This window comes from Chionomys nivalis, chromosome 9 (genome assembly GCF_950005125.1).
Source record: "Chionomys nivalis chromosome 9, mChiNiv1.1, whole genome shotgun sequence".
Taxonomy (NCBI): Eukaryota; Metazoa; Chordata; class Mammalia; order Rodentia; family Cricetidae; genus Chionomys; species Chionomys nivalis.
The window spans coordinates 71,475,234-71,502,287 of record NC_080094.1 but is presented as its reverse complement, the minus strand read 5'-3'; the positions used below and the strand labels follow the sequence as shown (position 1 = coordinate 71,502,287).

At 40.9% G+C, this 27,054-nt stretch overlaps 1 protein-coding gene across 1 annotated transcript in view; it reads right to left on the bottom strand.

Annotated features, from left to right (window-relative positions):
- Positions 1–27,054, bottom strand: part of Pdhx (pyruvate dehydrogenase complex component X) — a 69,638-nt gene that overhangs the window by 21,013 nt on the left and 21,571 nt on the right. The window contains exons 3-5 of the mRNA XM_057780927.1: positions 9,909–10,009; positions 2,975–3,177; positions 1,021–1,119 (exon numbers count right to left, since the gene is read on the bottom strand). Coding sequence (XP_057636910.1) covers positions 1,021–1,119; positions 2,975–3,177; positions 9,909–10,009 — 403 coding nt within the window. The remainder of the gene's footprint in view (positions 1–1,020; positions 1,120–2,974; positions 3,178–9,908; positions 10,010–27,054) is intronic.

Genomic DNA, 27,054 nt, shown 5'->3' with positions numbered 1-27,054 from the left:
CTCAGATAACAGACATGGAAAACCTGTCTATTATGAAGATTGTTGTCTTATTCCATTTTTGCAGAGACTGGTAGGTGACTAACAAAATTAAGACACGAACTAGTGAAACAAAGACCAGCTTCCCGGGCCAGAACCTCCACTTTACATTATTTCCAATCAATATTAGCTAAGCTTAGAGTGAACCCACTTCTGAAAACACGAACCCACTCTCAAATAATCGGCGACTGCCAACAGCAAAGGTGCACGCAGTGCTGTGAGGACTTCACATGTGGTGGCAGGCCTGTCTGGTCAGCCTCTGTTGTACCTTTATTAGCTAAGTCCCATTAGAGAAAGGCTCATCTGTATCAACAGACTCTCAATTAATAGACAATTTTAATCAAAGATACAACAATTTCTTGAATAGAAAGTTGTCCACATAAAGAGGTCAGTTCTTGCTAAGCTAATTCAATACATCTCATAAATGACCACGTTCTCCCTCCCACAGAGCCCTCAGACTGCTTTACATCCACGAGGATATACCAATAAGGCTACTTTGTTGGGAAAAAAAGAAACAAGGGAAATCTGATATGTTTATCAGATTTTTAAAGCATACTATAAAGTATTTATAATTAAAATGGTATTAACTCACAGACAGATCAATGAAAGAGAATCAACTGCAGATAGAGATGCTCTGGAAAAAGTAAACTGTCTGAAGGGCTAAGAATTAAATTATTTTAAAAGTATAGTTCCATATCTGGGAAACTGAAATGTGATTGGTGATGTTTTTACACCAGTTAAGGGCTCTAATTCTCTGCACTATCACCAGTGGCTTAGTTGCTAAAATAAACCTTTTTCTTATTAATAGTCCAATTATTCAGAAAACAATCATTGCATAGAATTTAATTTATACTAACAAAAGCAATTAAAACCACAAAAGAACAGTGCACCTCATTTTAAATTTCAACACAGAATAAGCTCTTTAAAGATCTTTTCAGAAAAAGCTAAGTGATGGGATTGATGAGTACAGACGCACACACGTACTCTTTAGTGAAGATCCCTCGAGGGCCTGTGGCTGTGCCCTGGCTGGCATCCAATGAATGCTTTTCCAGAATGTTGCGGGCAGCTGGACTTAAGCGGAACCTAAGAATAAAAACATGAAGACGAATGAAAAAATGAAACTAATTATACTTATATCTATTCAAATAGATCTAAATGTCAACAGTTTTGCTGATAACTAGGAATGTGAAATCTAATACCAAAGCTAAAGTGACTCTCAAAGATGGTCACAGTCACATAAATTAATCTATATCAATCTATATTATTGTCAAGACAAATTGTACAGCAGTAAGTAGTTACCAATTCTAAATCATCTTTAAATAGGGGTAAATGTTCACTAGGAGAAAGAGCATGGAATTTGACTGACTACATGTTGTATGGCTCAGCTCACAGACACCAATAGGTAACCAACCATAGCGCTCCTTCATACACTTACACAGTACAAGTATAAGCTAACTGTCCACTCCAAGCACTTTTGAGCATAGAATAGAGAAGCTTTGAGTGCAAGTACTCTGCTGTGCGGCCACCATGGCCATCTATCGCTGGATTCTCTCCTCTTCCAACATGCCAACTCTGCACCCATTCAACGGTCTCTTCATTCCTCAGGCCCCAGTAGACTGTTCTGCTGTTACTGAATTGTACCTTTGATGCAAGTTTTCAAGTTCTTGGTATAAACACGAACACTCCCAGCAGAAAATACCACTGATTTTATAGGAAAAAAGCTGAGATACACACAGTCCTATAGCAGATGAGTGTAGACTCCTATCAAGACCCTTAAGCAAAGTAATCACTGTAAATATCTACATACTCAGACAAGGGGGTAAAACAAGCTGGGTCAAATGGTTTAAAAGGAGCAAATGGAGGGGGCAACTGTGATGCTCCCTAGAATTTTGGAGAAATGTATTCAGGTAAAAGGGTCTCAGGCTACCAAGTCTTTATTAGATTTTTCAAGACATTGAAATTTAAGACTTTTTTCCTGATTGATTGCAAAGCAACTTTGAAAAGCCACTGTGTGGTCAATACTGTATAGTTCCAAGGATCAGAGGTTTTAACAGCTCTTGGCAGATTCACAAGAGTGTCGTCTAATCATGGCTAGTCTTAGTAAGACAGAGCTCACAGTGTTAGCTCTGCAATGGAGAGAAGACTGTGAAGCACAAACAGGTGACATAGCTTCTGACCGATACAAGTCAGAGAGGTGAACACACAGGGAGCCCGAGAATGGAAATCAGAACTACTCTGTGGTAAAGGGAACTAAAGAAACATTACTGATTACCCAGATCTGATCAAATTATCACAGTATGCTTTATAAACAGTAATATTGGGGCTGAGCCATGAGCACCTGGGTCTGGACCCCCGTACCCACATAAAAGCCAGGTATAGAGGTGCGTATCTGCAGTACTGGCCTGCTGAGGCGGTGACAACGTTCACAAGTACCTGCTCTATCATGGAATGGTTGGGAAAAATTTACCCCAGTCAGAATCTCAAATACAGAACTGTTTGAACAGGAACACATGCCAAAATGACAATTCCATCTTGTATCAATTATACTCTGGAGACTAGAATTCACATTTTCGTAATTAGAATTCTGTGAATGGGAACACAAAAATGAAGCTAGGTCTCATGAGTGTCATTCTGCAAATTTAGAACCTAATTCAGGTTCAATGAGGATACAGATGATTGTATTCTATTCTGGCCAAGCAAGGCTTTTAGAGGATCCGAACAAAACAAGCATTCACTAATGTTCATTGAATGAAGAAGGGTGTAAACTGCTAATTACGTTTCATTGTCCTAGGAGGAAAAGTGGAAGGCCAGCAAATCCCAATGAAAATGCTCTGAACAGGAAGGATGCTGGCTTCAAACCCCCAAAACAATTGTAACCTGTTTTAAATGATAATAATCATTCTTGACTGAACATATATGTTCAAATAAATGCACTCACCGTGGTGTTCCTGCTGTGTGCTCCTTCCTAGCAGGGCTTGACATCTGTGGTTGTGGAGAGGGCTGAGGAGGCACTGCTGGTTTTGAAACTGGAGATGAAGCACCGACATCTTTGGGAATTTCCACGTGTTTCCAATCTTCTCCTTCTTCAACCATCAAGCCAATTAGTGAACCCAGCTTTATATTTTTAGCTCCTTCTTCAACCTGTATTTTTTTTTTTAATAATGGTTGGAAATGGAAAAATGTAGGATCAGAGAAAGTCACTAATTCTCTGCTTGCAAGAAAGACTTGGCAGCCTTCAAAACCAGAGCTTCCCTTACTTCTTCTTGATGTCCCATAAATTCACATTCATGGAGGCTAGCCATGTCAATTACTTATCTTCACTAGTTTCTACAATGGTTTCGTAATTTTAAAGGGACTGAACTATCCAAATTAGTCCTACCCACTAGAATATAATTTTAAGTAAAAAGTTTTCAGTAAATTTAGTCTGTGGGGAGAAAATGTCCCACTATGCAGATAAAGTGAGCTAACAATTCTGGTTAATTTAAGGATAGTTTATGGCTTTCCTTATTGCTTAAGTCTTTCCTGGAAATATTTCATGAGCTTTTCATGAAGGTGTCAGTGATACAGTGGTGTCCTAACTAATGAGACAGTTTTTACATAGTATCTGCCAACGAAAAATCTAAATAAGACAGATTTCTTAAGACAAAAATATTTTAAACATGTCAACGGTAATTTACTTATTAAAAGATGACAATATTGAAGTTTTGGTAGTGGGAGACAATGCTATTCCTGTAAGATTTCCTCTCTTCCCGCTCAATAAACTGAAGTTTATTACAATTGGTTTCATGAACAGTAGGACCGGCTATAGGTGTTCACTGATGTAACAATTCCCATGAAAAGCATGACTTGTGGAATGTGTGACATTTCAAAGTAACACTAATTTTGATGTTTATTAGTAAGTACACTAGCCCTAAATTAAAATAAGCATAAATTCTATGGGTTAAGCAGCTATCTAAGCTTAGTAATTACCAGTAAAGAAGTAGGAACAAAGGTTTAATGAAGACTTTCATATATGTATAAGACTAGAGCAAAAAAAAAAAAAAGTGAGGTTATTTATAAGCTTTGGAAAATAATTTTTTTAACTTAGTTGCTTAGCTGTTTGTCATGCACTAAAACATTTTATTTCTGTTGATTATTAATTTTCCTTTAGCACTTCTTATTTTTAAAGATTTATTTATACTAGTTTATGTGTCTGAGTGCTTTGCCTGCATGCGTGTCTGGAGTTATGCACGACTGGGAGTCACCATGTGGGTGCTGGGAACTGAACCTGGCTCCTCTGCAGAGCGCGAGCACTCCTAATCTTGGAGCCACCTCTCCAGCCCTACCTTTTCTTTTTCAAAAGACGAGTAAAGATTGTACTGGGTTAGTGTCTTTTCTTCTCCTGCCTGATGATGAACTGTTAACTGAACATCAAAAGTAACTTTTAAAAAAGACAACAAAAACAAGTAGTGTTATGAAGTATACTTCCTTTCAAAACTGAACCAGAGAAAATCAGTATCTACTTACAAACAAAGAAAACCCAAGCCCCCTGCTGAAGGAAAAAAAAAACCCACCCAAACAAAGATTCAAATGCAGAATATTTTGGGGGAAAATTTTCACTTTGAAAATATAACCAGATTTCTGACGGGTGACTGAATCCGAACCTGGCAGCTCGCCTTCTGCCTCACTCACTACAAAGCACACTAACTACTTGACATGCTCCCCACCACAATGACACTTTGAGTTAGTAGCCAACTGCATCAAATAGCAAATAAAACTTACAGTGCTCACATTTTCTTACTTACAAAACTGACACCGTGAAGCATATAATGGAAAAGGACAGACAATAACCACGCTACAATCTGACTGTACAACAGAAGTTACAGAAAAGAATGGTCATAGCTGTTCCACTTAATGTCATTAACATCATCCAGGCATGCTAGTTTGATGCAAACATTTACTTCTGTTGCAGTTAGCAAATAGTCAAAGCTGCCTCAGACACGGTGACAGAAGCATAAATAAGATTCTGCAAAAATCACACTTAGAAACCTACCAGGCCTTTGCCACACTCCCTTCTCCTGGCTTACTGCTCTAGCAAAGCACCCAAAGTCTGAGGACAATAAGCATCCAAGATGTTCTTACTGTCTTAACCCAAGACCTCTACTGCTCTAATGCCAACGTGTTTTAATAACAGATGATGTGTTTGTACTCTATGTTCTACTCACAGCTGATAAATAAGATCCTGAATCTTGAGTCTGTTCACGTCAACTGTCTTCCCCCCCATGTGTACAGTTTCCTGGGTTTCAACACAGTTCTTTACAACAGTAAACAGCTAGTAACAACCAGCTGTGAGCACAGTAATGACTACTTCACCAGGCCTGTTTCCCGATCTGTCAGTGAAACAGCAACGGAGCCATTCCACAGACTTGTCAGGAGGATAGAGAAGTTCCAGATCTGGGGGATTTAGAACAGTGCCTGTCATTTCACATAAACAGTAAATGTATAATTATAACTTCTGTGTTTACCTTCAAGTCATTAATTTTTAAAACAAATATACTTAACAAGGATCAATATTAGACTACAAAGTAAATTTGGTAAGGATTGGAAAATCACGCCTAATAGTTCAGCACATACCCAGGGATAGAACGAGAGACAAACTGCCTCCCGATAATATTTAAATAGAGGCTGAATTGCATCCCTCAGCCTAGACTAGCTCAGTATTTTTTTCTTCTTAAGCAGAGATGCTCCTATAAACTGACACTAGGTATGGACATATGTTAAATCCAACTTAAGTGGGCTTACTAGCAGAATCAAAGGGCATGATGCAGAGACTAAGAAATGAAGTGTCCACAGCAGACTACTGGATAAAGGGTATCTGAGAGTTCACGTCATCACAAACACTAGTAAAGGCAGATGTGGTGACACACATGTGTAATCCAGCATTGCAGAGGTGGGAGCAGGAGGATCCGGGGATCAGGAGAGATTCAGCTACACAGGGAATCCTGGGCCAACCTGAGCTACTTGGGACCCACTGTCACTTATAAAACCAAAACAACAAAAGTGAATGACGTTACCTTTTTAATTTTGGCATTACAAAATAACCAGCACACTAAGTAATTATTTAAGTATTTTTTTTCTTTTAAAATTGAACTGTCTACTGAGTGGTGGTGGCACACACCTTTAATCACAGCACTTGGGAGGCAGAGGCCTCTTTATGAGTTCGAGGCCAGCCTGGTCTACAAGAGCTAGTTCCAGGACAGACTCCAAAGCTACAGCAAAACCCTAAGATTTAAAGGAAGTGACCACCAACAGCATGCCGTAGATCAACACCATGTCCATTAGTGGAATCGTAACCGTGAGCTCAGGGCTGCCACCTGGCATCTCTAGTTGGTGCCAGTATCTATACAGTGGACATAAAACTGACTTAGTTTTAAACTCAAGAAGGACACCCTCAAAATTCATCACTTACCGATTTCAATATGAAAAAGATTAGAACTGAGAATAGCCTCCATTTGGTAGAACTTTCTCTGAGCTTTGAGAGGGCACATTCATAATTACAAATATCATGGTCTACGGAGATTAATTCAAGGTTACACAGGTTTAAATTCTAAGCATAAGCCTTCAAATTCTAATATGCACCTATGGAGGTAATTTGGACAAAGCTGAACTGAAAACTACGGTCTTAGGAAAACGGCAATGCCAGGCTTGGCTTTAGAGAAACAGCTGACACTGCAGACTGTAAGCAGTGCTGAAAATAACTGTTGGGTTCTTTTAATGTCCAAATGAGCAAGTCTTTTCTTAATTGCTTTACAATTCATTCATGGAACTTTGTTTTAGGACAGGGGTTGTATAGCCCACTTAGCCTGGCTTCTAACAAGCTGTAGGCAACTCTGACCTTGAATGCCTGATCCTCCTGTCTTTGCTTCCCAGGTGCTAGGATTACAGCCATGCACCATCACAACTGGTGGAGGTGCTGCTCCCTACACACACACACACACACACACACAACTACTACTATGGAAAATTGCCAATGGAATCAGTGAGATGACTGACACAGTGAGATGGCTGACACAGTGAGATGACTGACACAGTGAGATGACTGACAGTGAGATGACTGACACAGTGAGATGACTGACAGTGAGATGGCTGACACAGTGAGATGACTGACAGTGAGATGACTGACACAGTGAGATGACTGAGACAGTGAGATGACTGACACAGTGAGATGACTGACAGTGAGATGACTGAGACAGTGAGATGACTGACACAGTGAGATGACTGAGACAGTGAGATGGCTGAGACAGTGAGATGGCTGAGACAGTGAGATGGCTGACACAGTGAGATGGCTGACACAGTGAGATGACTGAGACAGTGAGATGGCTGACACAGTGAGATGACTGAGACAGTGAGATGGCTGACACAGTGAGATGGCTGACACAGTGAGATGGCTGACACAGTGAGATGGCTGACACAGTGAGATGACTGAGACAGTGAGATGGCTGACACAGTGAGATGGCTGACACAGTGAGATGGCTGACACAGTGAGATGGCTGAGACAGTGAGATTGTGCTCTAAGCTCAATTCCCAGAATCCAAATGGCAGATGGAGAGACCCAACTTCCACAAATTGTCCCTGACTGCCCCATGAGCATCACAGCAATAGGAAGGGTTCATGCATGTACACAAATATAAACACAAAATAAATATATTTTTAATTAAAAATATAGAAAGTTTAGTTATATATTTGGATTATATTCATATATGTAATATTTGCCATAAGAAACAAAATATTATTATGAAAGCAAGATCAGAGAATTTCTAATAACCCCTCTTACTATGTGATTCTAAGCCCAATCTACTGAATACTAAACCGAAGCCTAAGCTGATAGACTGATTCTACATGTATAGTAATTAAAATTTTCTGCACAACTTAGCTGATTCAAGGAATTTTAAAAGTCCTAGCACTAAATGAAATAAATTGGAACTAGAACACAAAATTATTCATACCAACAGTATTTATTCTGAATTAATGTATTAGGAACATTTAAGCATCTTCTGGTTCTAATTAAAATCTAATAAATATTTCCTATTTCAATTGACTTTGGATACAAAAACTGTAACACTGTTAAAAAGATAGCACTGTGTGGCAAAAGAACCCAGAACTTTCCCAGGGATGAGGAGTTAATCACCAAGAGAGCACAAGTTACTCTATGATGGTCTCAAAGCTGCAGGGAGGGAGCTGCAGGATGAACTCAGCAGCAGCCTTATCTTCCGTAAGCTCAACCATTTAACTACTTGACTCTGAAAACAAAACCTGTTGTGCACCGTCCTAGCAAATCATTTTAGTATGCTCACTAACATGAGGATTTTCTACAATGAAAGGCAAAGGCATAGCTCTTGCTTGGATAGAGAAGGGTGGACTAAAAATAGCACCTTAGTGGCTCCTGCTCCCATTTGCCTAGTAAAACTGCACGCTGGCAGCAATACACTGCTTACTATTCCTGTTACTGAGAAAGCATTAGGATGCTACTAAAGACATTAAAGGCCTAAAACCTACATACAATCTTTCCTCTGGTGGGAAAATAGCTGCCACTAAAGCAGCCGTCCATTGTATCCATTTTCTGCCTATTTTCAAGGCATTAGAACAGAAGAACAGACACTACTGACCCACTGGAACGACTAGTGATCTGAAATGCATTCCTGAGCAGTTGAGTGGAAAATGCTATCATTATGGAAGACCTACACAGTCAAACAATCTGGAGCTGCAGCCAAGCACAGGCCGCCAAAAGCACGTAAAGGGAAATGTAGTTGAGTTTGAGGCATATGGTAAATCAAATCATCCTTTTCTTTTGCAAAGTACGGTAAAATTATTTTAAAAAATGACTTTTGGTATGGATTTTTCCAGTTATAAAGACAGAAAAAAAATTTGCCCTTCAATTCACATTTCCTTCAAGGGCATTAACTGTATGTTCCTCTGTGTGTTTTAACCAGGCTGCTGACAAAATACAGGACAAGGAATGGATGCTGGAAGTCCTACATGTTAAGAATAAAACATCAAAGGCTAGCACAACTAAACACCAAGATCATCCTATAGTAGGGAACACAAAGGACAGAAAGAATGTCTACAGCAAACGAGAGTATAAAATCCTAGAGTACTGTGTGTGTACACAGAACAGACAAAAGAGGGGTATACCTATTCAACTAGAGACAAGCTGGGGTCTCAGACCCAAACCTATCCACAAAGGATGACCAACAGAAAGGCAGCTTGCTTGTGCAATTCAAGTTGTAGAGGGCAAAGAGGATACTCACTGCCCAGTCTCAATCAACCAATATGACATAAGACTAATAGTTACCAAGAACCAAGTGAACAGTGGTAAACAGTGGCACTGATGGATAAAGCAGCTACCGGAATTCTGTAGTATTTTTGTACTTAATCTTCCCCACTACTGCATGACTTAGATGATCTCCACATTCTAAGAGAAAGACACCAACAAAATGAATTTGCTACTCATGTAGACTGGCAGCACCTTTCGGTTCCTATAAACTTGGGAATGACTGGTGCCCGCAGTCTCTGCTGCTACACCAACACCTGCTCTGTCTCTGCTCTAGGGACAACATCCGATGGGCTCTACAGTGAGCTCATAGCACGGCCCAACAGTCATGCTTTACCCACACACAGCTTTGAGTTGGTTAGGTTACTTGCTTTTATATTAACAGTCTAAAATTCTAGCCAACAACCATTATACGCATGACAAAAAAAAAAAGGCAATTATTAAATTTTGGTACTAGAACATTGTAAATGTAAATAAAAAATGTATTATACAGTAGATTACAAGACAAACAGGAGGGGCTTTATTTAAGGAGTGTACATAAAGAAAGACATCCGCATCTTACCACTATTTTGGCTAAGATGCCATCGTCGTTAGAATCTAAGGTGACCACAGCCTTGTCCGTCTCAATTTCACACAAAGAGTCTCCAGCACTCACAGCTTCACCTAAAAAATAAAACAAGGTTTTTGTTGTTCTGTTTCCTGAAAAAATTTTAAATTATATTTTATTTATAATTTTGTGTGTGTGTATGTGTGTGTGCGCATGCAAACTACAGCTCATGTGTGGAGGTCAAAAGACAACTTTGGGGAGTTGGTACTCTCTTTCAATCATGTAACCAAACTCAGGTCATCAGGCTTGGAGGCAAGTGCCTTAACCTCCTGAGTCATCTTGCCAGCTTTGTTTTGTTCTTTTAAATATGAAAATTAATACGAGCATGTGTACAATATAAATTAATAACAAAGTATTCTGTGTTATGGAAACACAAGTATTTGTACATGTGTATGGATGTCTTGTGTCTTCTAAAAGCTCTATAATAAGTACATTCGCTATAATAAAAATTATTACAAAAATTAAAAATGAATTCATACTTATAGAGATAATAAATACATTTCTTCTCTGGGATAAATATTCCATGTCTCTTTATTCTTATATTTGGTTTTTGAAATGAAGTTTGACGTTGTCCATGCTAAGCTTGAGTAGACAAGGATAGCCTTGGATTCCTGATCCTTCTGAATCTCAGGTGCTCTTCTGTTTTTTAAGTACAACTTGACTATTCCATTCAAAGAGATGTTTTATCATTTATAATACTTTTTGGTTAATACATTAGGGTAAATTCAGAAGCCCTAATAGCACTAAACAGCATTCATAAACAAACATAAGAGCATACAGAAAATAAAACACATCAGTGGGGTCAACAAAGACCATTACTCGCAACAGAAAAGATGTGAAGCCTGAAATGTGGCCAGGAGCCAACACCACAGACTGCAGGATTCTGGGCTGAGAAGCAGGGGAAGGGATGCTGGGGGCTGGCAGAATGACCAATCAGGGCTTGTGACTATTAGAGACGATGGCTCTCATCAGGAGCTGAAGGATGGAAACAGGAGGACTGAAACATTTCAACAACATGAGTTGTGGCAAGCTACCCCTGAAGACAAAACATAAACCAAACCCAGGGTGTGGGGAACAGGCAGGAGGAAAACAAAACACTGTCCACTTGAAAGCAAATCACAAAACAAGGTTCTCAAACACATTAAGAAATCTAATATTATGAAAACAAAATACATAATAATTGGAACAGAAACTGAATTTCAGAAAAGCTACTATAGGGGCTGGAGAGATGGTTCAGAGGTTAAGAGTACTGACTGCTCTTCCAGAGATCCTGAGTTCAATTCCCATCCATAATGAGATCTGGTGCCCTCTACTGGCCTGCAGGTATACATGCAGACAGAACACTGTATATATAACAAACGGAAAGAAAGAAGGAAGGGAAGGAGGTAGGGAGGAAGGAAGGAAGAAAAGCTACTGTAGCAAATATTTTCAGATAAATATTTTGAGGTAAAATAGCCATTACAAACACAAGAAAATTTTTTAAAAATTATAGAAATGAAACAAAATAGTGTCAAGAAGAAAAACAAAAATTGTGGAAAGAACTCAAGCCACTGAACTAAGGCACCACTGAGACACTGCATGGTAAGGAAAGAGACGCTGACAACACTAATAAGGGCAAACAGAGACTTAAAGAAGGGGAAAGCAGGAAAGGGCCAGTCTGAGGGGGTGATGTCTCTCTCAGGGGCTCCGGGGGAAGTGGCCTGAGGATGTGAGGGAAGCAGCTGTGAAGACACCACTCTCGAGATGTGGTCCCCAGGACTAGATGGCTGTCATTTCTGAATGGTTCTACTGACTAGAATGGGTACATAAAGAGTCTTCTGGCATGAACAAGGGAACCGTATACATAAAAATTAAATGGACTTCAATTTTACATGTTTTACTTTGACAAAAATTGAGCAGGGAACAAAAGAGTATTAGGCTGTCTAAGCATGAATCCACACTTGATACCCAGAGAGTCTGCAACTAGAAACAATAGAAAAAGCATTTTAAAAAGCTATCAGAGGAAAAAACAGATTACCTCAATGAATGACAGACTGGGAGCATACTTCAGCTGCTGCGAGACCAGAGGACAACGAGTAACATTCACACTGAAGAAAAGAATTGTCTGGAATCTTAGACACAGCTAAACCATAAATTGAGAATGAATGGTGAAGTAATTTTAGGCATATAAAGTGTAGGAAAATTTACTACTAGTGATTACTTTAAAGAGCCCTTACAAGATGTAGTTCAAGAAAGTAGACACAAAAGGGGCAGGTGGACATGGCAGGACAGATGGACACAAGAAACAAGTTACCACAGAAGGCACTAATACTCACCCCCATTTAAACTGCAGCGCTTGAGGATTTTAAGAAGTGAAAACAAACTCAAAAGCTAACAGGATAGTTAAGGGGAAGGGTTAGGGAGAATGCTAACTGTGCTCACAACTTTGGTACAGCTGAAGAAAAACAAACTGAATTAACTCTATGTTCAACTGGCAAAACTTAGGGATTTAAAAATACAAATAAAATCTATAACACTCAAAACTCAGGAAAAGCAGAGAACAACAAAATGATTGTCTAGTAGAAAGAAATAAAAAGAGAATAAAAAGAGAAATGTCTAAAAAGATTACAGAAACTAGCCTAATATATAAGTAATCACAATAAGCATAAGTAAATTAAAACCATTTGTTATAAGCAGATTATCAAAATGAATACAAAACTAAAATATTTGCAAATGTGGCTTATAAGAGACAGACCCAAACCAAAGCTGAATAAAAAACACAGAGACAGAAAAATACGAGTTATATAAAATACCTACTCACACATAGTTCCCAGCTGTATGCAGCAGAGATATTAACGGGCCAATACAGTAAAAAGAATATGAAAAGAAAAACCTAAAGCATTAATAAATATGCCATGAAAATTCAATTATGGAAACATAATTGTATACCAGAATGAACAACCAGGCCTTTCTACCTCAGCCACAGAAGCTCTGACTACCAATAGTAAGTATTTTAATGATGTAAATTTAGCTGTTAGATGGTATTTACTGAACACCCACCCAAAGGTCCCTACCTCATCTGACCCAAACAGGAAGCTTCTGGTCAACAAATATTCATTGAAAACCATGTTTGTCCACTGAGGATGCCATAGCAGCACACGAGAGTGGGTTCATTTGTTTGAACTTCAGACCTCAAGAAGCTCCCTGCACACCTAGTGAAAAGTCAACTGGAGAGGACGGCAGGTAAGAAGTGAGAACGCTCTGGGAATACTCAGGAGGACATCTAACCCTGTTTCGAGAAGGGAAGAGAAGTTTCCTAGAACAAGAGGACAGCTCCTCAGCCTGAAAAGAGTGAACAAGTGAAAAGGGCAGTGAGCCAGGCACAAAGGTACACTCCCAGGGTCCTGAGAAGAGGACATGCACTTCAGGCACCTGGCAAACAGAACAAGGGAACACGTGGATATCAGACTGGAGAAAGGCAAGAACAGACTAAAGAGACCTGTGTACGTCAGCAGGGAGAGCTGCTGCTGCTGCCCCAGCCCTCCCTGCTGCTGCCCCAGCTCTCCCTGCTGCTGCCCCAGCCCTCCCTGCTGCTGCCCCAGCTCTCCCTGCTACTGCCCCAGCCCTCCCTGTTGCTGCCCCAGCTCTCCCTGCTGCCCCAGTTCTCCCTGCTTCCCAGCTCTCCTAGCTGCCACCCCAGCCCTCCCAGATGTGGGAGCTTCCTCTGTGTGCTGTGATTACCATTAATGAATAAAGAAACTGCTTTGGACCTATGGCAAGGCAGAACTTAGGTAGGCGGGGAAAGCTAGGCTGAATGCTGGGAGGAAGAAGGGCAAAGTTAGAGAGACACCATGGAGCCCCATGGAGCCGCCAGAGTCAGACATGCTGAAACTTTGCCGGTAAGCTACTGCCACATGGCAATATATAGATTACTAAGAATGGGTTAAATTAATATAAGAATTAGCCAATAAGAAACTAGAGCTAATGGGCCAAACAGTGATTTAATTAATACAGTTTCTGTGTGGTTATTTTGGTTCTGGGTGGCCAGGATGAACAAGCAGCCTCCTCCTGCAACACCTCCTGCTGCCCCAGCCTTCCATGTGCATCATCGTTGTTGTTGTTTAATCACAGATGCTTTGAAAGAGTCAAAGATTTCCAGGGGGGCTCCTGCTGTTGGAGCAATGGGAGAAGTGACGAGGCTAGGAAACTTTTCACATATTCTTAGATGCACACAATAAACTCTGGCCATAAAGAAAAAGAATGAAATAATGTTGTACCATTTTTCACTCTCATTTAAATTCCAACAACTTTTGAGGAACCATGTACAAATTTACTTCAGCCATGTAAGTTTCTGAGTCACTTCTGGTGTTTCTGATCCTCTGCTAACTTGAAAGGAATCATGAACCGCCTCAAAAATGCTTTCCCGCTGCTGCTGCTACTTCCTCCTAGCTCCTGGTCACAATTTCTTCACACCCAGTCCAGGCTAGCACCCCCACCACCACCACTTAACTTCAGATCAAAACGCAAAAAAAAAACAAAAAAACTTCAGAAATCATTAGTTCCTCATAAGGAAAATATTAATTGTTCTTTACATTTACCTGGTTATTACATTTCATTTGCAGCAAGTTGTAACATCTGACAAGATATTCCCTTTCTTTCTCTTTAAAGCCACATTTCTCTCTTCACGTCAGGCTATGAGCTATGAGAGCCAACGGAGCACATGATCAACAGAGCAGGACACAGAAAAGTCAGTCAGCTGCTGAACCAAAGAGGAGCTTAAGACCGAATTATCACATGAGGAAGCGCTGTCCGTAATGATCACGAGACTGAAACTCTAGCGATAATCACTGTGAGTGGACACACGACATTTGAGGCTGAGTCATGAGTCCCAAGGATCCAAACCCAGGGTTCCAGCACTGATCGGCATTGGCCTGTTTGGCAGAGTAGTGACGAGGTGCTTCTGCCAACCCCAGCTGAAAGTTTATTCCAATCCCAGACACAAACAATCTCCACCAAGTTTCCTATCTTCTAACTTTCAGGAAGATTGAATGTGTGGCTATGAAAAAAAAATCACGGACCTGGAAGTGTTATGTTAACAAATTCACATAGACCTTTAAACATTTTGCAACATTTTCTGATAAAAATAAAGTTGCAGATATATTTCTAGCTAATAAACCACTAATAATCAAGAAGCAGCCTCCCTCCTTATTCCATTCACCATTCCCACACCATTCACAGGGCACACACACACAAGAATGGAAGGCACTGGAAAACATCGGCTACAATAAAGTGTTCAGTTCTGCCCAGCAGTTTATGTTCTAGTGGGTCACTCTTAGCTGAGGCTCACAGGTAGGTTCTCAGCGCCACGTGGCTGGCTGCAGAAGACAGCAGCTCCTCTGTTTCCTGTACCATCTCCCCCTGGTCCATGTCTGTGTTGGAGGTAGAGGGGACCAGGAGCAAGAGTAGGCCCCAGGAGGGGCCAGAGCAGAGGCCTGCCCGGTAGCCGCTCCCCGGCACCGAAGCCAGCATCATCATCCTGGTCCATTGTCCTGATGGGCAGCTGACAGAACTGAGGATGAAGTCCACAGAAGCATCCCTCTCTCTTAAACATGTCTCAAAAATTGTTAATGGTAATGTTCATTTTAGAAACAATCACAATCCCCTGCCTCCTACGAAACAATTTTGTTCTACCAAAAATGAAGACTATACATCTGTTCCAAAGATGAGTGCTGAGGATAGCCGGCTGTTATCTGTAGAGCAAGTATGAAGATAAAGGAAAATGTGCTCGTTAGAGCTACAGTGACTCACCAGGTTGATAAAAAGAAGTCAAATCAAAAAAGCCTACTTCCGCCCTGCTGCTGGGGCTGCAGTCTCTGCTGTGATCTGCTGGACCTGCTCTGCCTGCGCCCTACTTCCATTAGTCCCTGGCTCATTGGGGCATCCAGGAGTTCCTGTGTAGGTGCCGAGAAGTTTCATCGGGACGGGTGAGTGTGTGCTATCCTGGGGCGGACTGTCCAGGTAGAGAGCACAAACACCCCTCCCCCAGCTCCTGCTGCAGGGCTTGCTCTCCTACACACCCGACCCCACCCCCACCCCCAAACCTGCCTTATCTGCAAGGTCCTTAGCTGTGGAACAGTTTCCTGCCATTTCACTAAGGCTACCAACCCAGAGCAGTGAGTCCCTGACCAGAGGGCAGGCCTCAAGGTCCCCGCCAGGGAAAGCGGGCCCCTGCTGCTGGGGCTGCAGTCTCTGCTGTGATCTGCTGGACCTGCTCTGCCTGCGCCCTACTTCCATTAGTCCCTGGCTCATTGGGGCATCCAGGAGTTCCTGTGTAGGTGCCAAGAAGTTTCATCGGGACGGGTGAGTGTGTACTATCCTGGGGCGGACGGTCCCGGTAGAGAGCACAAACGCCCCTACACTAAGGCTACCCAACCAGAGCAGCGGGCAGGCCTCAGCAACCCCCGAAAGGGAGCGCAGGCACCTCCAGCTTGTACTGCAGTGTCGCCTGTGTTCTACTGGACCCCGCCCGACCCCTTGCATTCGGCCTTCTTTACGCGGGTCATTGGAATACCACGCATCCATGTTTTGGTGTTGAGGAGTTCACCTGGAAGGGAACGGTTCCTGCCCCTACACTGAGGAGATACACCTAGAGAGTTAGTCACAGCAAAGACTGGTCCAAGACATCAGGCCTCTCCTGGCTCCATTTGAAGGAAAAGATGGGCAGGCACCAATGCAAGAATTCCCCCAACAACTTGAAAGGCAACGTGACATCACCAGGATCCAGGAATCCCGAAATGAGAAGTCTAAACCCTAATACAGAAGAATCAGAAGAATTCGACTCAAAAGTGAATTTTATGAAAATAATAGAGGACCCTAAACAGGAGGTGAAAAACTGCCACAACCAATTAGAGATTACAAACAAAAAGGTAGAGGAAATGAATAAATATCTCAAAGATATCCAAGAAAACCAAGAGAAACAAGAAAAAGTAATCAAACAGGTAAGGGAAACGGTTCAAGACTTGAAGAACGAAGTGGAAGTAATAAAGAAAACACAAACCGAGGGAAGGATGGAGATGGAAAATTTGAATAAACGAACAGGAACTACAGAGACAAGTACCACCAACAGATTACAAGAGATAGAAGAAAGAATCTCAGACACTGAAGATACCATAGAGAAAATAAACACTCTCATCAAAGAAAACAGCATAACCAACAAATTCTCATCACAAAACATTCAGGAAATCTGGGACACAATAAAAAGACCAAACCTAAGAATAATAGGGATAGAAGAAGGAGAAGAAGTACAGCTCAATGGTCCAGAAAATATATTTAATAAAATTATAGAAGAAAACTTTCCCAACCTTAAGAAAGATATTCCTTTGAAGGTCCAAGAAGCATACAGAACACCAAATCGACTGGATCAAAAAAAAACATCTCCTCGTCATATAATAATCAAAACACAAAACATACAGAATAAAGAAAGAATATTAAGAGCTGCAAAGGAAAAAGGTCAAGTTACCTATAAAGGTAAACCTATCAGACTTACACCTGATTTCTCTATGGAAACCATGAAAGCCAGAAGGTCCTGGATAGATATACTGCAGAAACTACGAGACCATGGATGCAAGCCCAGACTACTATACCCAGCCAAGCTTTCGTTCACTATAAATGGAGAAAACAAAGTTTTCCAGGATAAAAACAAATTTAAACAATACGTAGCCACAAATCCAGCCCTTCAGAAAGTAATTGAAGGAAAATCACAAACCAAGGAGTCCAACAATGCCCACAATAACTCAGACATCTAAAGACCCTTCACCAGCACAACTTGAAGAAGGGAAACACACAAACTCTACTACCAAAGAAAAGAAAGAAAGAAAGGAAAAATGACCGGAGTTAACAACCACTGGTCATTAATATCACTTAATATCAATGGACTCAACTCACCTATAAAGAGGCACAGGCTAAGAGATTGGATACGAAAACAGGATCCAACATTCTGCTGCTTACAAGAAACACACCTCAACCACAAAGACAGACATCTACTCAGAGTAAAGGGCTGGGAAAAGGTTTATCAAGCAAACGGACCTAAGAAACAAGCAGGTGTGGCCATACTAATTTCTAAGAAAGTTGACTTCAAACTAAAATCAATCAAAAGAGATGGAGATGGACATTTTTTACTCATAACAGGAACAATTCACCAGGATGAAATCTCAATCCTGAATATATATGCCCCTAATATAAAAGCACCCACTTATGTAAAAGAAACGTTACTAAAACTCAAGGCAGTCATCAAACCACACACACTAATAGTAGGAGATTTCAACACTCCTCTCTCACCAATGGACAGGTCAATCAAACAGAAACCTAACAGAGAAATAAGAGGATTAAGGGAGGTAATGAATCAAATGGACTTAACAGACATCTATAGAACATTCCACCCAAATAGGAAAGAATATACCTTCTTCTCTGCAGCTCATGGAACCTTCTCGAAAATAGACCACATACTCGGTAACAAAGCAAACTTACACAGTTACAAAAAAATATCGGTAACCACCTGTGTCTTATCAGATCACCATGGATTAAAGTTAGAATTCAACAACAATGCTATCCCCAGAAAGCCTATGAACTCATGGAAACTGGACAGTCAACTACTGAACCTCACCTGGATCAAGGAAGAAATAAAGAAAGAAATTAAAGTCTTTCTTGAATTCAATGAAAACGAAGACTCAACATACTCAAACCTATGGGACACTATGAAAGCAGTGCTAAGAGGAAAATTCATAGCATTAAGTGCCCACTTAAAGAAAACGGAGAAAGCACACATTGGAGACTTAATAGCCCACCTGAAAGCTTTAGAAAAAAAAGAAGCAGACTCACCTAGGAGAAGTAGAAGACTGGAAATAATCAAATTGAGGGCTGAAATCAACAAAATAGAAACACAGAAAACAATCCAAAGAATCAATGAAACAAAAAGCTGGTTCATGGAGAAAATCAATAAGATTGATAAACCCCTATCCAAACTAATCAAACGGCGGAGAGAGAATACGCAAATTAACAAAATCAGAAACGAAAAGGGAGACATAACCACAGACTCAGAGGAAATTCAGAGAATCATTAGATCTTACTACAAAAATCTGTATGCCACAAAATTGGAAAATGTTATAGAAATGGACACTTTTTTAGATAAGTACCATATACCAAAGTTAAACCAGGACCAGGTGAACAATCTAAATAGACCTGTTAGTCGCGAAGAATTAGAAGTTGTTATAAAAAACCTCCCCACCAAAAAAAGCCCAGGTCCAGATGGCTTCAATGCAGAATTCTACCAGAACTTCCAAGAAGACCTAATACCTATACTCCTTAATGTATTTCACAATATTGAAACAGAGAAGTCATTGCCAAATTCCTTTTATGAAGCTGAAGTTACTCTGATACCAAAACCACACAAAGACACAACCAAGAAAGAGAACTACAGGCCAATCTCACTCATGAACATCGACGCAAAAATACTCAATAAAATACTGGCAAACCGAATCCAAGAACACATCAGAAAAATTATCCATTATGATCAAGTAGGCTTCATCCCAGAGATGCAGGGCTGGTTCAACATACGAAAATCTATCAATGTAATCCATCATATAAATAAACTGAAAGAAAAAAACCATATGATCATTTCATTAGATGCTGAAAAAGCATTTGACAAAATTCAACATCCCTTTATGATAAAGGTCTTAGAGAGATTAGGAATACAAGGGTCGTTCCTAACTATAATAAAAGCTATTTATAGCAAGCCATCAGCTAACATCAAATTAAATGGAGAGAAACTCAAAGCTATTCCACTAAAATCAGGAACACGACAAGGTTGTCCACTCTCTCCATACCTCTTTAATATAGTGCTTGAAATTCTAGCAATAGCAATAAGACAACATAAGGGGATCAAAGGGATTCAAATCGGAAAGGAAGAAGTTAAACTTTCATTATTTGCAGACGATATGATAGTGTACATAAGCGACCCCAAAAACTCCAGCAAAGAACTCCTTCAGCTGATAAACACCTTTAGTAGCGTTGCAGGATACAAGATCAATTCCAAAAAATCAGTTGCCCTCCTATACACAAAGGATAAGGAAGCAGAGATGGAAATCAGAGAAGCATCACCCTTCACGATAGCCACAAATAGCATAAAATATCTTGGGGTAACCCTAACCAAGGAAGTAAAGGATCTATTTGACAAGAACTTTAAGTCAATGAAGAAAGAAATTGAGGAGGATACCAGAAAATGGAAGGATCTCCCTTGCTCTTGGATAGGGAGGATCAACATAGTAAAAATGGCAATTCTACCAAGGGCAATTTATAGATTCAATGCAATCCCCATCAAAATCCCATCAAAATTCTTCACAGATCTTGAGAGGACAATAATCAACTTTATATGGAGAAACAAAAAACCCAGGATAGCCAAAACAATCTTATATAATAAAGGATCGTCTGGAGGCATTACCATCCCTGACCTCAAACTCTATTACAGAGCCTCAGTATTGAAAACAGTTTGGTATTGGCATAAAAACAGAGAAGTCGACCAATGGAACCGAGTAGAAGACCCTGATTTTAACCCACAAACTTATGAACACCTAATTTTTGATAAAGGAGCTAAAAGTATTCAATGGAAAAAAGAGAGCATCTTCAACAAATGGTGCTGGCAGAACTGGTTGTCAACGTGTAGAAGAATGAAAATAGATCCATATCTATCACCATGCACAAAACTCAAGTCCAAATGGATAAAAGACCTCAATATTAGTCTGAACACACTGAACCTGATAGAAGAAAAAGTTGGAAGTACTCTACAACATATGGGTACAGGAGATCACTTCCTACGTTTATCCCCAGCAGCACAGACATTAAGGGCAACATTGAATAAATGGGACCTCCTGAAACTGAGTAGCTTCTGTAAAGCAAAGGACACTGTCACTAAGACAAAAAGGCAACCCACTGACTGGGAGAAGATCTTCACCAACCCTGCAACAGACAAAGGTCTGATCACCAAAATATATAAAGAACTCAAGAAACTAAACTTTAAAATGCTAATGAACCCAATAAAAAAATGGGGCACTGATCTGAACAAAGAATTCTCAACAGAAGAAATTCAAATGGCCAAAAGACACCTAAGGTCATGCTCAACCTCCTTAGCGATAAGGGAAATGCAAATTAAAACAACCTTGAGATACCATCTTACACCTGTCAGAATGGCTAAAATCAAGAACACCAATGATAGCCTTTGCTGGAGAGGTTGTGGAGAAAGAGGCACACTCATTCATTGCTGGTGGGAATGCAAACTTGTGCAACCACTTTGGAAATCAGTGTGGCGATTTCTCAGGAAATTTGGGATCAACCTACCCCAAGATCCAGTAATACCACTATTGGGAATATACCCAAGAGATGCCACATCAAATGACAAAAGTATCTGTTCAACTATGTTCATAGCAGCATTGTTTGTAATAGCCAAAACCTGGAAACAACCTAGATGCCCTTCAATGGAGGAATGGATGAAGAAAGTGTGGAATATATACATATTAGAGTACTACTCAGCAGTAAAAAACAATGACTTCTCGAATTTTGCGTGCAAATGGATGGAAATAGAAAACACTATCCTGAGTGAGGTATCCCAGACTCAAAAAGAGGAACATGGGATGTACTCACTCATAATCGGTTTCTAGCCATAAAATAAAAGACATTAAGCATATAATGTGTGATCCTATAGAAGCTAAATAAGAAAGTGAACCCAAAGAAAATCATATAGTCATCCGCATGGAGAGGGGGAAGTAGACAAGATTCCAGGGCAAAAACTGGGAACTTGCGGGTGAGGTGGCATGGGGCAAAGGGGAAATGGGATGAGAAATATGAGAAGGGGAGGATGGGAGGAGCTCGGAGGATTGGGATGGTTGGGATATAGGAAGGATGGATACGGGAGCAGCGAAGTATATATCCTATCTAAGGGAGCCATCTTAGGGTTGGCAAGAGACTTGACTCTTGAGGGGTTCGCAGGTGTCCAGGAATATGTCCCCAGCTGGTACCTTGGGCAACTAAGGAGAGGGAACCTGAAATGACCCTATCCTATACTGATGAATATCTTGCATATCACCTTAGAACCTTCATCTGGCGATGGATCGAGGTAGAGACAGAGTCTCAATTTGGAGCAACGGTCTGAGCTCTTAAGGTCCAAATGAGGAGCAGAAGGAGGGAGAACATGAGCAAAAAATCAGGACCACGAGGGATGCACCCACCCACTGTGACAGTGGAACTGATTTATTGGGAGCCCACCAAGGCCAGCTGGTCTGGGACTGAATAAGCATGGGTTGATTCCGGACTCTCTGAGCATGGCGGACAATGAAGGCAGATGAGAAGCCAAGGACAATGGCACTAGGTTTCGATCCTAATACATGAACTGGCTTTGTGGGAGCTTAGCCTGTTTGGACGCTCACCTTTCTGGACGTAGATAGAAGGACCTTGGTCTTCCCGCAGGGCAGGGAATTTGGACTGCTCTTCAGTATCGAGAGGGAGGGGGAATGGAGTGGGGGGAGGAGAAGAGGAGTGGGGATAGGGGGAGGGAAGTGGGGGGAGGGCAATATTTGGGAGGAGGGGAGGGAAATGGGAAATGGGGAGCAGGTGGAAATTTTAATTAAAAAAGAATAAAAATAAATAAGTAAAAAAAAAAAAGCCTACTTCCTTCTTTGTTATATAACATCGAGAAAAAGCAAACTTTAAAGACAGGACAATCAGGCTGACAAGAGCTGGGCTAGGAAGGAAGTGGCTGATCAGACACCAGGTATCTCTGGGGTGAGAGGCGCTCTAACTGAACTGTGGAGACAGCCACATCATCCATACCTTTCTGGACCTGAGTGCCGAAAATCCATAGAACTGTCAAGATAGTGCTATACTGAACAACTCGCCTTCCAAAATTTCCCACTTTAGCAACACAAACAGAAGCCAAGGCGTCTGCTGCAGTACAATCCACTCAGACTCCAGGAGCACCTACTCAGAGAACGAAGCTTCCTCAGACACAGCGTCCTTCAGAACCACCGCTTCTGAATTTTACAAAGTAATACTATAGTAGGTGCAGATATCTATGTTTTACACGGAAGTGTGTGACACTCTCACAGCTGAGGTAAGGAAGAGAGTGAGGGTGGATTCCGAAGAATCACATTCCCCACTCACTCTGTCCCATCCAGGCACTGCCCTGGCTTCTGTGCAATTATCTCAGTTTGGTCTTAGTCCACAGAGCTTCACCACAGAGCAGAAGACAAATTTTTACAAAAAGTGGGAAACAAGAATCTTTAGAATACACTTGACTTTCCAACTGGGGAAAAAGAAATGATGCTGACTTTCCAGGAGAAACACAGAAACATATCCCAGTAGGAAGCTTTCAGCAAGGGTGGGATTACAGCTTGACCCATCTTTCAACTGACTGGAAACGTGGATACAGACTAACATTTTAAAAGCACACTCTCCAATTCTATGTTGTTTTATTCCATTTTTATAGACTGAAAGTAAATATAATATAAAATACAAAACTACTATTCTGACTCACTCATTCAAAAGATGGAGTTAATTTACATGTATAGTGGCATTTCATTTGTATTTTAATAAATAAAGCTTGCCTGAAGCTCAGAGAGAAAGATAGCCACACACTGGTCAGTCTTACAGACCAGGCAGTGGTGACACACATGTTTAATCCCAGTGGCCACATTAGTTTGCCATAGAAACCAGGCAGTAGTGGTGCACAATCCCAGCACTAGAGAGGAATATAAAATGGGAGGAGACGGCTCTCAGACAGTCTCATTCTGAGATTCCTGGTGGCAGGATTGCCAATTCGAACTGAGGTAGAGATAAAAGCCAGCGGCTGGCTGGTTTGCTTTTCTGACATTGAGATTGAACCCCAATGTCTGTCTCTGGATTTTTACTGATCATGCTACATAAAAGCTCTTATCTTCCTTTCCTTCAACTTAGAAAAAAAAAATGAAAATGAGTTTTGCTAGAATTCTGAAGCCAAGATTTAATTCAGTTAACTCCCTCCCAGAGTGGCCAGCACAGCACACAGACGTGAATCTCAGGGTGGGATTCTAACATACATGTACTCAGAACGGCATGGTCAGGCTTGGTTGCAATTACAAAGCTTCAGGCTTTTAGGAACCTTAAAGTCTCTGAAGATCACACTCGGCTGACAGGGTACCAGACCGTTATCTAGTCTTCCCTTGCAATTTCAGCCGTTTTACATGGATTAAGTGCTAAATAACTGCTTTAAATCATAGTGACTATTGTCAATAAAGACCTCACTACCAAACAAAAAGAGTGAATACAAACCACCTGTCAGAATATAAATTTGTTTTCTTTTTTTTTTCAAAATATTTATTATGTATACAATATTCTGTCTGTGTGTATGTCTACAGGTCAGAAGAGGGCACCAGACCTCACTACAGATGGTTGTGAGCCACCATGTGGTTGCCGGGAATTGAACTCAGGACCTTTGGAAGAGCAGGCAATACTCTTAACCACTGAGCCATCTCTCCAGCCCATAAATTTGTTTTCAACACAAAATGAAGTAACCAAGTTATTATAGATATTGCACTTAGCACATTAGATCATAGTGCAACAATCTCCAAATGATTCCTGAATTACCAAGAAACAAGGATTAAGAATGGTCTCTATTACTTCCAATATATTACTAAACAACACCCCCTTCCACACATGCAAGCTGGTTAATACAGAATTTTAAGAGCAAACTGCAGGGAGATATGCTCCAGAAGATTAAAATATATCATTGTCTGTCACATGTGAAAGGAGTGCATTGTTGGAGAAGCTTTGCAGAGACTGAACCGCATTCATCCTGCCTCCGGACCATAGTGCCCAGTTCCACTGGGAGCACCTCATCAGACTGCCAGTGAGCTGCAACACTCACAGCTACTGGTCTAGAAATTCTCAAAGTGTGAAGGAACTTGATCTTTTTGAATCACTATTTAGGGGTGCCAACATCCTGCAGCAATGAATATGGAAACAGACAAAGCCCTAAGTCACGAGGGGAAGAAAGCTCAAACAGACGCCCATGGATCACATTACTGATAAACGTGTAACTTTCTCAGGCACTGATAATTAAAGATGCAGCAGCCATGCAGAGCCAGTCCTCCAAGGGCTTCAGTGAAGCTCTGGCTTCGGCTTACACAACTCAGCACAGTCAAATGTTTCTTTGAACATTTTCTGTCTTCCACCTTCTCTGTTAGCCCTCCTGGATGTGCCTCATTTTAGCCTTCTCTTTCTGATCTCCCATGGCTTTAACTCCTTGCGTGCTTCACAAACCTTCTGTTCAGTTATGACTTATCACATTCTCACCCAATCTTCAACGATATTTTCTAATTCTATGGACAATACTTTTCACGACAAGAACTTCCAATTAATGTTTTCTCTGCCTGATATTTTTGCATAGCATTTTAAATTCCTCTTATAAATTTAATAAATTCAAATTCACACATTTTGAGTTTAGTAATTCCAAGCAGGGGCAGATCCTGGAGGTAGGTGTCGCCTTGCTGCTGGCTATGCCTACTGAGTTTTGCTCCTAGATGACTACTTCTGAGCACATCATTAAGTTTGGGATCGCGTTCTCAGCAAATGGGGTTTGACCTTGAATTCCACATGGATTAAAGCTGTGTACCATCAGGATGGATTTGGCCAGATAATTTAAAGTTATTAAAAGCCTCGGCCAGTGAGTTCTCACTCACAAAATTCTAAGTATTGTAAATTTGAACCCCAAGACTTCATAAGGTTAGCTCATGAGAGCAAACTTTCAAGGGAATGGGAATTCTTAGACCACACGAATTGCCAAAAACAACAGTAACTGTGCTGTTACAGAGCACTGAACTCTGCCCATATGATAATTACTCACACTTCGGTCACCAACCCACACCTTGTGCTGGAACGTCAATTCCTGTAACACGCTGAGTATCTTGCCTTCAGTGACTAACAAGAATCTCAAAACCGACCATATTCAAGCCTGAACTAACCCATTTCCTTCTTCCTGCCTCTTGACCTGCTCAAATCTCTCTTCTCAGCAGCTCCAGACCACAGCTATGGCACATGGCTCCACTTTCTGTTTCCTGCTCTGGGTAGACTCTGGGGTGTTTTCCTTAGGTCATTTATTCTATAGGGACGAGCTTGTCTGTAACGCCTTCCAGGATCTCTGTTACATTGCAGGCTTCTGGTTCTACTCAAGGGTTCACTAATTAACTGTGCACAGTGGCTACCAAATTGCTCAGAACCGGGGAAGAAAACATACTAACACACAAACACATTCCCCATAGGTGAAAAGAGCTAAGCAAAAGTACCAGCCAAGTGTAATACCCAAGACCCAGCAACCATAATATGACATACTCCTTACCTCCATTCCAGCCTCATCTGCTGTGAGGCCCAGTCTGTCATGCATATTCTTGCCTTTCCTAGTACCCAGATTATTATTATTTTTTTTTTTTAAAGAAATGCAGATCTGTTCTAAGTTACCAAGTTCATTTGACAAGCTCATTTCCAGTGTGAAGCCATGGTGGCCACTGCTGCTTCCAAAGTTCCAGCATTCTGACTGTGTGGATCTCAGTTCCCCAGCACACTTCTACTTTCACTTTAACAACCCTCCCATTTGTTATGAGAGTTCTCCGTGCCTTGGGAAACTTTGTGAAGACTTTGAAGGATGAAAATGTATGAAATGGCAGCTTCTTTAAATAAAGTAATTCTTTGGAGAAAAAATCCCTGCCACCATGGAACCATATGGCATGAATACCCTGCCTACTCCCGTATTAGTTAACACCAAGCTGCTAGAAATGTAGATAAGTAAGATGCTTGATAAGTAAGACATATTTGATAATCAAGATTTATAAATTTCTAAGGTCTACTCAGGTTCACAGTAATATTTGTCTAGCCTCATCTTTGCTCACGTTTAAGCTTTAGCTATTTGGATAAACTAAGCCACACACACCCCTAAAAAGCAATATTCTATAATGGACTGTCTGGACCCCAGAGGAAAGTCTTTTCCCCAAAGTCAGGCATTAGACAAAAGTCCCTATTCCCTTAGGGTCTTGAAGTGGGTTCCTGC